The sequence below is a fragment of the Gymnodraco acuticeps genome, unplaced genomic scaffold, assembly GCF_902827175.1.
Source record: "Gymnodraco acuticeps unplaced genomic scaffold, fGymAcu1.1, whole genome shotgun sequence".
NCBI classification, from domain to species: Eukaryota; Metazoa; Chordata; class Actinopteri; order Perciformes; family Bathydraconidae; genus Gymnodraco; species Gymnodraco acuticeps.
The window spans coordinates 30604-43469 of record NW_022990899.1 but is presented as its reverse complement, the minus strand read 5'-3'; the positions used below and the strand labels follow the sequence as shown (position 1 = coordinate 43469).

General features: G+C 42.8%; 1 protein-coding gene across 1 annotated transcript; it reads right to left on the bottom strand.

Annotated features, from left to right (window-relative positions):
• Window positions 1-855: 855 nt before the first annotated feature.
• LOC117557746 (tripartite motif-containing protein 16-like) lies at window positions 856-3060 on the bottom strand. Its single transcript, XM_034233723.1, has one exon. The coding sequence runs from the start codon at window positions 3000-3002 to the stop codon at window positions 1344-1346; it is 1659 nt and encodes a 552-aa protein (XP_034089614.1). The 5' UTR covers window positions 3003-3060; the 3' UTR covers window positions 856-1343.
• Window positions 3061-12866: the final 9806 nt, after the last annotated feature.

Genomic DNA, 12866 nt, shown 5'->3' with positions numbered 1-12866 from the left:
AAAACAACAACAAACTTTTGCCGAGCCAATTGGAGAGTTTCATCAGCAGCATGTGGTAAAAACCACCAATGAGCGCTCAGCTCGAGATACCAGCGAGTCGTTTCCCATCAAGCATTTCGCTTCCGCAGCCCGTGGAGAGGAACTGCGCCGCCTCGCCGCGCCTCGCTCTCAAGGCTGCGGGCGTCTTTGTCCCGCGAGATTTCAACGTCTCATGTAGGCGAGCCTCCAGATCAAGTCGGACAAAATGACTAACCATCATGCAACGCACTAGCAAGACGTTGATCGCAACTGCGCAGGTCTCGCTTGTCTCAAACAAGCCTAATAGCTTCATACAGTACCAGTCAAACGTTTGGACACACCTTCTCATTCAATGGTTTTGGTTAATGTTTATTAATTTCTACTTTGAAGATTAATACTGAAGACATCAAAACTATGAACGAACACATATCGAATTATCTAATTAACAAAAAAGTGTCTGACACACACACCTGGCTTTATGCTCTTACATTAGACTCAAAACAAACCCACAGAAGAACAGAAGCTCAATGTTCCCTGTGTGACTTTAACGCAACGTGACGCAGGAGTTCCTTCCTGTTCCGCTCAGACCGGTCTGACATCAAACTGCTGCTGCTGGAGAAACGGCTCACGCCTCAGGCTCCATTATTTATCTGAGCAAGAGATGCCTTTTTCAGATTGTACAAGTACCTTTTTCAGCTCTGGTTTCATCTGATTTGTCTTAATCCTACAAATAAATACAATATATATAAAAACAGGAAAATATCTTGTTTCAGAAAAATAATTGATATATATATTTATAATAAAAAAAAAAGCAAAAGACAAAGATTTCACTTTTTTCCTCTTAGTTCTTTTATTAACAAGAAAAACCCAAACATTATAAAATATACAGATATATATATATAGAATATTTTTTATGACATTTCTTTTAATTTGTTTTGTTGCATTATTCAAACTTTCATTGATGCATTTAATACATTGAGACTTAGTTACAAATTAAAACAGAGAAACAACAACATACAAATACATCAATATCGATATTCAACAAGTATTTAGAGCAAAGTTGACATTTCCATGCAGAGAGATATGAGTTGAGGTGAACAGAAGTCCTCCTGAGCAGTGACAGCCTCCATGGCTCAACAGACACAGGAAAGAGCGCCGCCTAAAGGAACTCCAACATCTGCAGAACAACTCATGAGAAGATGTTAAAGCACATCCCATCATGTTTGATTGACAGCTGATCTCTGTGCAGTGAAGACTTGAGCCATCAGCTCTGATGGACACACGGTGAGTTTAAGAAGTACAAGAGTTCCTCAAGTGACTTCAGGCTATTTCAGTTTACAAAACTCAGCTGTGGCTCCATGACCGCCAAGCCAAACTCCAGAATGTAGCGGCTGAGTGAATGTGGTCTGCACTCTGTGGAGGAGAGTCATGGTTTCAGAGACGACGCTGTAGAAGGACAGAACACCTGCTCTGTGATCCAGGTACACTCCTACTCTGGAGGACAGAGGACCTGAGACGGGAGTTTTGATACTGTTGTAACGAAATGAATAACTGTTGTGGTCGCAATCTAAGGACCAAGATTGGTCATTGAGTCCAAATCGACTTTCACCCCCTGCTCTGCTAATAGTCTTGTATGCGACTGCTACAAAAACTCTTCCCCCTCTCCGCTCCACCTCCCAGTAACAACGTCCAGTCAGACTCTCTCTACTCAGGACCTGAGGATACCCTCCAGTGAATCTGTCTGGGTGACTTGAATAAGACTGTGGTTGTGTCATGAATGTTGCTTTTCTGCTCCCCTCAGATAATAACAGCCGTTTCTCTGCTGTGTTTGGATCCAGAGTGACTTCCTGTGAATATGTTAAGAACCCAGCTCTGGTGGTGGGCTCTGCTGCTGACAGTAAAACATCCACTTCAGTCGATGAGACGTTTGTCCATTCCTCTCTCAGGGCGTCCTGTAGTTTGTCTCTGACTGCTGACAGGGCCGCCGTCACGTCCTCAAAGTAGCTCAGAGGACGGATGTTGATGCTGGAGGAGTGTGTAGCTTCACTGAGGGCTGGCAGTGAGGGGTAGCTGAGCAGGAACTGGTTGTGATCCTCTGTGTGAGACAGCAGCTTCAGCTCAGCGTCTCTCCTCTTCAGCTCAGAGATCTCCTGCTCCAGCTTCTCCTGGAGCTCTCTGACTCGACTCACTTCTCTCTCCTGCTGGGATCTGAGCTGCTGCTTCACATCAGAGCTTCTCTTCTCCATGAGACGGATCAGCTCAGTGAACGTCTTCTCACTGTCCTCCACTGCTTTATCAGCAGAGCCTTTGACGGCCTCCACCTCGTGCTGAAGCAGCTTCACCTCCTTCTCTCCGTCCTGGATCCTCTGCTGGATGTTTTGTCGACTCCCCTCCAGCTCTCTCTGCCTCTCAGTCCTCTCTGCTGCAGCTGACACCGTGTCGTGGCCTTTGTGTTCGTCCACAGAGCAGATATAACAGATACTCTGCTGATCAGTGCGGCAGAAAAGCTTCATTACCTCGTTGTGACGAGAGCAGATGTTCTCCTGGAGCTTCTTGGAGGGCTCCACCAGCTTGTGTTTCTTTAATTGAGCTACGTCATAATGACGCTGGAGGTGTTGCTCGCAGTAAGATACAAGACACACGAGGCAGGACTTACAGGCTCTCAGTTTCCTCCCAGTGCAGACATCACAGGCCACATCTTCAGCTCCAGCATAGCAGAGATCAGCAGGAGCAGCTTGGAGTCCAGTCTTCTTCAGCTCCTCCACTAAAGCTGCTAACATGGTGTTCTTTAGCAGGACAGGCCTCGGTGTGAAGCGCTGCCTGCACTGAGGGCAGCTGTTGATTAGCTCTCCATCCCAGTGGTGTTTGATACAGTCCATGCAGTAGCTGTGTCCACAGGGAATAGTGACCGGATCCTTCAGTAGATCCAGACAGATCGAACAAGAGAAGGTTTCCCGGTCCAGCTGAACTCCTCTCTGCGCCATCTCACCTCTCAGTGGCAGCGAGTGTCTGAGTTTCACTTCCTGAGAGCTGAAACTATGTGAGCTGTGATCTGAACCGCATGTGTGTGTGCAGTGAATGTGGCCTATCAGCTCTTGGACTTTACCCTTGGTTACACCCATCCTCCTCAGTGTGGATCTGAATGGGAGGAACCAGGAAATACGGAGTGGAGCTGGCTGTATCTGGGTGTTTCTCAATGTCGAGGAAGGCTCCTCCATAGCCACTATTTCAAGGATGCTACGTCATCGAATCCCGCCCAAGGACTGTTGCAATGTCCAGGATCCTTGAAATTCTACCGAGGCAACACATCCTCACTCCCAAGGAGGGCGGCCCCTAGCGTACATTTTCAACTTTCCAGGATGTCCATAGGCTTCTATATAGCTCCCTAAACGTATGTTGTAGACCAGTGTTTTTCAAAGTGGGGGCCCCGATCCCCGGGCGGGCGCCAGGGGGCGCCAGGGGGGTCACGCAAAGTTTGAGGGAAACAGGAATTTATTTATTTTTTAAAGTTGAATTTTTTTTAACATTTTTTTAGATGTTATTAATAACTGCATATCTATCAATCTATGTGTCCTTTGATGCCAATCTTTTCCTATTTTTTGTTTTTGAGTCACACGACCACCCTTCAAGCCAATCAGAATCGAGCTGCCGCTACTGAGAGTGAAATCAATCAATCAATCAATGTTTATTTATATAGCCCAATATCACAAATGTTACATTTGTCTCAGTGGACTTCACAGTGTGTACAGAATATCAGTATGACAATACGACACCCTCTGTCCTTAGACCCTCTGTCCTTAGACCCTCTGTCCTTAGACCCTCACATCGTACAAGGAAAAACTTCCAGAGAAAACCCACAGTTTAAAGGGAACATGGGAGAAACCTCAGGGAGAGCAACAGAGGAGGGATCCCTCTCCCAGGACGGACAGACGTGCAATAGATGCCGTGTGTAAATTGAAAAGATAATACATTTGAAACTGAGTATCTGCTCAGCTTTTGGAGCAAGTGAGAGCTAGTGAATGTTTCGCTCTGCAGCTGGAGGAGAGCACGGATGTAGCAAATGTCGCAGAATTGCTTGCATACATCAGATTTATTTCAGAAGACAACTTTGTTGAGGAAATATTATTTTGCAAAGCAATGGAAGGTAGGACCACAGGAAGAGACATTTTCCAAGTTTTAGATGAGTACATCATCTCAAACGGACTTGACTGGTCTCGTTGTGTGGGTGTCACGATCTGTCTGTGTTGTGTTTTGTCTTGTCTAGATCTCTCTTTGGTTTTCTGTCTGCGTTGTGTTTTTGTCTGGTTTAGATCTGTGGTTCCCTGTCGTTAGTTTCCCTGGTGTGTCTAATTTACCCGATTGTGTCCCTGTGTTTTCTCCTCCCTCCTCACCTGTGTCTTGTTTGTATGATTAGTCTTGTGTAATGACTTGGTCTGTGGTGAGTGTTCTGTTCAGTCTTTGTTAAATCGTTTAGCCTTGAAATAAAGGCGTTATTTTTGTCACTCGAATCTGCATTTGGATCCTGCTTCCTACACACATCGTAACAGTGGGTGTGTGTTCAGATGGGGCAGTGGGGCTATGACAGGCAAAGAAAGCGGAGTGACAGCTTTGATCAGGCAGAAGGCCCCAAATGTAGTGGCAACGCACTGCATGCTCCATCGGGAGGCACTTGTACACATCATTTAAAAAAAAGATTGCAACAGGGAGGTCCCTGGGAAAGTGTTCTCTCCGCTTCGCTTGACAAACCCCGTGATAGTCCTCAAGCTCTGTGATTGGATGTTTGAGTGTGCGCTGAGGGTTACGCCGAGCGTCGAACAGCACTTTGAAATGGGATGGAACCACGGCAGACTGTCCAAAACTGGATTTGAACGGGCTTTAACCACCAGGTGTCCCTTTCTATCAGCTGTGCACCGTTATGGTGTAAATATACCAATATACCGATTGGATCAAATATAAAAGTCAGCCGAATTAGTGTTGATACTGCAAGGAGACTTATATTGTGAAGAGAAATTGAAGATTTTGTTTAATTGCTGATATATTTATGATCCACGTCACATATTCAGTTTCGGCGGCAGTTATTCCTGTTTGTCTAGAAGTCTTCTCATCAGTGCTCTATCAATAGCGAACTACGGCAGATATGTAATATTTAATGCAGCCGAACCGTGTATTACAATGCCGTTATGTGATGACCTCCAAAGAGAAAAGCAAGCACACTCGGAATAAAGTATTATTTTATTTAAAAAAAATGTTTTCGGATTTCACATTTTACTATTAAAAAATAAATAATTGTTATATTAATATTGACAATAACAACCGACCGTCGGGGAGCGTTCTTATGGCGTCTATTATCAACGCTATGGGAGGTCTATGAAGGTCTATGGGACGCCCTGCCCGTTGAAAACTGACTCTCAAGGGGTACCGTGTCCGTAATAGAGTGACGGCGAGCGGCCCTGACCGACCGTCAACATGTGACGGGTTGGGAGTGAGAACGTGTTGACCGAGGACTGAATCCTTCATTGCGGGAAATTTCGAGGATGGACCAGTGTATCCTCCACGGTCTTAAAATCCCCACAATGCTTTGCGCACGGACCAATTTCCAAAATCTTTGGTGGAAAATGTAAGGCGGGGCCTCTCATATGATGCACACTTGCTAGCCTGTTCCATTCTTCGTTCTCTGATTGCCAGGAAGGATTCTTGCTTAGCCTCTGATGGACCTGACTCGGAAGACATGTCCCAACAAGCACGTTACATTAGCCAGACAGCACTGTTTGACTTGTTGAACCGGTTTACCTGCATGTGTGGGTGCATGCATTCCTTTTAGTGTGATAATAGGCTAAGCCAGACAGAATGAACACTTGTTCCACCACCCTATCTATTCTACGTTACTCCTATAGGGCCTTTCTCATTTCTCTAATTTCCCCTCCTCGACTCCTCGACTCCTCGGTCCTCCGATAGTGACCCGGAAATGGATTTCAGCCATGTTGAAGGACATCTCATTTCTCTAAATGCACTTGAAGGACCGAGGATGTGATGCTGTGAAAGTCATTTTGAGGTAATAACGTAAAAGAATATGTTAAACAATGTCTATATTTACTGAACAGTGCCTTATCACACACAATACCTGAACCCTGTGCGGATATAATAAATATATTGCAGACCCAGATTGTTTATGCCTTCATTTTTTTATCTATTGTACTTTTTATTGAGTGGTATCATTGTCAAGTGCTGCCTCTTTTGTATTTGTGGTGAAGTGGGCGTGTACTCTGTATTCCCAACTCACGCGATCTTCACCATTTTGCCCACACATGCCATCTTGCCTCCCACCACATTTCACTTTGCCATGCTGGGAGAAGAACATCCATTTACCCCTTGAGCCAAAGACACCAGGACATATTCCAGTCAAATTGTACAGGATTGGCTTCTACGTTCATTAGGGTTACAAGGCGACACAAAGATATTGTTAAAGAACATTTGTCTCAAAAATGTTATTGCTTTATGTCCTACTACCAAAAGTGTGTGTAATGAATGCAGGGATGGAAACCACAACACTCTGACTATAAGACATCAACACTACCTCTCGACCATAGCCTCTTGACAGTCCTAATGTCAGAAATGATAAGACTCATAGCCGTAATTGAGCTATCTGTTTTGATGTCTGAATGAAGTTTCTGCATTATAAAACGTGTGAGGAGAGAAGGTGAAAACTGTCAATTACTATGACAAGTTTCAACAAATGTACGTGTCTGCTTTGCTTTAATATTTTCCTCTGACAACTCCAAGTGCTACATTTTTAACACTGTATTCCCGCTTTTTTAGTTCCGGGTTGAGAGGCTGTACCAGGTTTTATCCTTGAAAAGCAACATATTGACAGATTATGAACGTTGAAGTCCAACTGTTAAGATTTGATTAATATCAGTACAGGTGGCTTTAGCTCAAGGGGTAACTGGATGGTTATCAACCTGAAGGTCAGTAGCTCAATTCCCTCTCATATCATATGGAACTAACGAGGCTGTGGTAGTTGTGCTTTAAGAAACTGAAATTATAAACAGGACTAAGGTAAAGTTAGAAAGAAATCGATGCTTAGCCTTAAGTCCTGGCTCCAGATGTGCTGGTAGACTTAGGTTTTTCTGGAACAAAACAAAATAGTTTGCTCCCAGGGTCAGGGCCGGCCCTCGGCATAGGCAGTATAGGCGAATGCTAAGGGCGCATCAACCCATAGGGGGCGCCGGAAATTGGGGAGAAAAAAAAGTAAGAAATTAAAAAAAAAAAGTACATCTTATTATCTTATACTAACAGAACTACGCCTATATTGCGTACAGCGCCCATACACTATGGCACACACACCCCTCCAAAAATCAAGTATACAGCTTCTGTGTGCTTTTATTAACATTGGAATTGACTGTGTATGCGGCCGCGGGGGGGAGAGCTTTAGAGAGCTCTCTCCTGGCAGACTGAGCGGCTCTGATAACCTCAGCTCAGTGAGGTAAAGGTACACCTTTATCATTATAGTTATAACAAAATAAGAGAATAGATGAAAAACAGGTATAAAATACTATATGACAGTACAAAAAAGTTGTTATTAATAAACAAGAATACAGTTTGAAAGGGGAGTGATTTGTAAAATATCCATAAAGAAAAAGAAAATCTGCTTACAGTTGTGTTTCATATGGGTGTTGAGAGATGTATCCATAGATCTCTTCATGTTGCTCTCAAAGTGCACCAGATTGATGCTTTTAACTTCAACATTTAAAAAAAGTCTTCCCGGGGGAGCATGCCCCCAGACCCCCCTAGAGGAGGTGAGGTACCCCCCTCACTTAAATCATGTTCAAATGGACAGGATACTAAATACAGTTGCACACATCTTGTGTCCATATCTTTCTGTTTTGGTGGTCATGCCACAACCGTACATGCGCGAGTCAAAGTGAGTGTCTGCATTTGAGGGGGGGCGCCAGCTATAATCTGGCCTAGGGCAGCAAATTGCTCAGGGCCGTCCCTGCCCGGGGTACTACTTCCGGTCCGGATGTCTGTTTTCTTTTTATTAGTTTTGTATCTGGTTTCATAATTTCATAATGCCCTGAGATGTAATTCATTTAATAATCACTAACTTATCAATACTGATTATTTCTTTTGAGTGATAAATCAGAATTCTTACTTAAATCTCAGATCTATGAAAACAAATCCTGAAGGTTTTCAGTGAAAGTCAGAAATCTGATTTAAAAAAAAATACTTTTCTTTCAGATTTTCTATTTTTCTTGAGAAAATCTCAGAAATCTGACTTTTTCTTAAAATATATTTTATTTGTTTTCATAGATCTGAGATTTAAGTAAGAATTCTGATTTATTACTCAAAAGGAAAAATCAGTATTAGGAATGATCAAATCTTTTTTCAGCCAGCGATACCTGCCACCAGTGTTGGAACTAACGTTACTTTTGACAGTAACTAGTACTTTAACGCATTACTTTTCAAATTCAGTAACGCAGTTACCGTTACTACATGGTGCGTTACTCCGTTAGTTTTTTTATATAGTCAACAGCCAGGCGAACAGAGATGAGAACTGTACTTAAGTACTTGAGTAAATGTACTTAGATACTTCCTGTGTCACATGCGGAGACGGGCTGTGGGCGTGTTTGTGTTGTTTACTAACAAGACTATCATGGCGGCTGCGGAGCTCAAGTCTAGTTTCTCCACCTGGAGATATTCTCACTATTTCACTTTTGTCGAGCACAAAGAAAAGAACGTTTTAGTTAAATGTAAGTTGTGTCCTGGCGGGTCAAAGATCCTATCTACTGCCCAAACCAGTCATTCAAATCTCTTAAAACATCTGCAAAAACAACATGCTGGGACGAAGCTAGTAGCTAAGACCACAGAGACTCAGCCGACGCCACTCCACCTCCACCTAAGCAACAGCGGCTGGATTTTAACCGAGGGACTGCTAGCCAGGGACAAGTGGATAAAGCCATTGCACGGTATGTTGTAGAACACATGCAGGCTATTGCTACAGTGGAGTCACCCGCTTTCAGGAAGCTAGTTAGCATGATAGCATGTCCGGTGTTCCGGATTAACTGGTTCCCCGATCAACTGGTTGACAGATGTGGAGGCGTGGCCTTCGACTGAAATACACATTTCGATCGCTTCTTCTGTTGTTTACATAAAGCTTTTGGTATATTTGGCTGGATAGGAACACTTTGATGCACATTCAGTACCAGTGTGTGAGGTTGTGGTTACGATGGCGATATCCGGACGCGAACAGCGAGGACTACAAAAAGAAAAACGAGTTGACATGGGGATGTCTGTTCCAAACATTGCGAGCTCCAATAAATCATTTAAACCAGCTATTGTTGCCAGACTAATTACTGAATATCGTTCTTAATGTGATACCAAGTCCATCTGAGACCTGTGTACACCTTCAGACAGCCTCCAAGTGAAGCACACGTTGTTTACTCACAGTTTGAAAGCAGCGTGGAGAAGTCTTCAGCTGTGTTAAGTTGTGATCCGCTCGAATACATCCTTAAAACCAGCTATTGTTGCCCGATTTATCACTGAATATCGTTTCTAATGTGATACCAAGTCCATCTGAAACATGTGTACACCTTCAGACAGCCTCCAAGTGAAGCACACGTTGTTTACTCACAGTTTGAAAGCAGCGTGGAGAAGTCTTCAGCTGTGTTAAGTTGTGATCCGCTCGAATACATCCTTAAAACCAGCTATTGTTGCCCGATTTATCACTGAATATCGTTTCTAATGTGATACCAAGTCCATCTGAAACATGTGTACACCTTCAGACAGCCTCCCAGTGAAGCATACGTTGTTTACTCAGAGTTTGAAAGCAGCGTGGAGAAGTTTTCAGCTGTGTTAAACTGTGATCCTCTCAGGTAAACTGTGATTCGCTCAGGGTCAACTGGGATCCACCCAGATTAAACTGTGTTACGACTTCTGTGGCTATCTACCAGCGATCATGTTTAATATGAAAGACACACACATATACATCCCTTATAAAAACGGCATTCTGCAGCACTCATCCAGATAACATGCTGTTAACTCGTTTTGCAAATATAGCAGCAGAAATGTCATTGCAGGGATATTAGACTTTAAAATGCTGATGGGTCATTAATGTTGGTCTCGGCAAACAATATTATAAATCCTTTATTCAAACTATATAATATTCAGTGTCCATCGACATGAAAATAACAAAAAAGTTCATGCTGGATTCAAACCCGAGTCCCAACAGCAAAAGTCACACCAGCCCTGCGTGTTATGAGTGCGCCACGAATCAACACGATATCACGGTAAAACTAACACTTATCACAACATAATGTGGGCTGGCAGGCTGATAAAGTAGGATATCTGATCTCGGTGGGTCTTAATGAGGCTTGATACAGACCTCAGTCAGAATACTATATTATAATATGTATATTATATGGCTTAAAGTGTACATACATTCATTTTTCTGGAACTTTTTAACAAGGTTAATCTAAAATATTATAGTGTGGTGGTTCGATACGTCGTGTTGATCCGTGGCGCACTTATAACGCGCAGGGCTGGAGTGACTTTTGCTGTTGGGACTCGGGTTTGAGTCCAGCATGAACTTTTGTTATTTTCATGTCGATGGACACTGAATATTATGTAGTTTGAATAGAGGATTCCTAATATTGTTTGCCGAGACCAACATTAATGACCCATCAGCATTTTAAAGTCTAATATCCCTGCACATGCAGCAATGACATTTCTGCTGCTATCTTTGCAAAACGATTTAACAGTCACATGTTATCTGGATGAGTGCTGCAGAATGCCGTTTTATAAGGGATGTATATGTGTGTGTCTTTCATATTAAACATGATCGCTGGTAGATAGCCACAGAAGTCGTAACACAGTTTAACCTGGGCGGATCCCATTTTCCCATGGGTGGATCCCAGTTGACCCTGAGCGAATCACAGTTTACCTGAGAGGATCACAGTTTATCACAGCTGAAGACTTCTCCACGCTGCTTTCAAACTCTGAGTAAACAACGTACGCTTCACTGGGAGGCTGTCTGAAGGTGTACACATGTCTCAGATGGACTTGGTATCACATTAGGAACGATATTCAGTGATTAGTCGGGCAACAATAGCTGGTTTTAAGGATGTATTCGAGCGGATCACAACTTAACACAGCTGAAGACTTCTCCACGCTGCTTTCAAACTGTGAGTAAACAACGTACGCTTCACTGGGAGGCTGTCTGAAGGTGTACACAGGTCTCAGATGGACTTGGTATCACATTAAGAATGATATTCAGTAATTAGTCTGGCAACAATAGCTGGTTTAAATGATTTATTGGAGCTCGCAATGTTTGGAACAGACATCCCCGATCAACTCGTTTTTCTTTTTGTAGTCCTCGCTGTTCGCGTCCGGATATCGCCATCGTAACCAAAACCTCACACACTGGTACTGAATGTGCATCAAAGTGTTCCTATCCAGCCAAATATACCAAAAGATTTATGAAAACGACAGAAGAAGCGATCGAAATGTGTATTTCAGTCGAAGGCCACGCCTCCACATCTGTCAACCAGTTGATCGGGTAACCAGTTAATCCGGAACACCGGGCGGCACACGGCATATGGGACGGAAAACGTTTTCCAACTACCTGGAGAAAGAATATACAAAAATGGAAAGCCAGCTAATATCGATGCAATTTATTATTATTATTATTCTCCAATGCAATAACAGTACTGAAATGAAGGCTATAAGGGCATTAATGGGAGCCATTTTTCCAAGGAACAAAAACGTTACTTTTCACAGTAACTTGTTACTTTTGGGTTTAAGTAACTAGTAAAGTAACTGAGTTACTTTTGACATGAAGTAACTACAGTGCTTGAATTGGAATGAAAAAGGTGCCAGTACTCTAAAATTAGCAACTTTTTCAAGTCAATTTTATATATACAGCCCACAAACAAGAATTTGGCTACTATAATGCTGGTGGGTTTGTCTCTTTACTACTGTATATTTTAGAAAGGTTCACTGTACTTAACATTTTTTATGATAGGCAGCGGATATGGCTAAAGCTCAGTAAGGTCAATATTAACTGAAAATATAGCAATCAAAGTCTAGATCTTCTGCTGAAGACACATGAAGCAGAGACCTTTCAGGTGAGAGCCCCTCTGGTGGTGTTCAACATTAATGACAAGGAAACAAAGCTCTGGTCAGAAGCATTTTTTATAAAAAGCTTTAACAAAATTAAGTATTTCTGTACATTTTGAATGCAATCTAACTTTCCAACTCAGAAAACGAAAAACGAAAAAGTGCCAAAAGTCTTCTCACATGGCTGAGCTGCTTTGCAATATACTTCACCACTGAAGAATACAAATATGTATAAAGTAAACTATGATGCAATCTAACTTTCCAACTCAGAAAAATGATAAAGAGCATGAACAAAGAACATGTAAAAACAAATGCAAAATTTGCACAATCTAAAATGAGAAACTGTAACTGCAAGTAACAAAGTCTGAGCCATGGTAAAGAGTTACATTGAACACCAAGCTGATCAGATAACTCCCTGGTTGGTCTGAAGTCCTTCTATCTCCAGGATCTGTACAAATCGGCACATTATGCCAAAAGTCTTCTCACTGGGTGAGCTGCTTTGCAATATACTTCACATTGTTAGAAAAGGCTCCAGAAGGCCTTGGGGACATCAGTATCAGGGGCTGGAGCTGGACAGGCTCTTTCATCAGCACTTCTCCTTCCCTTTGCCAGCCAGGACCTCACATACTGTTCCGGATTGAACTGTCCTAGTGATGGTCCATTACATTTAATGAAAACCAGGCTGGACAGTCGGCTGACAGAGAGAGCATTCCTTTTTGCAGTAAGGATATCGT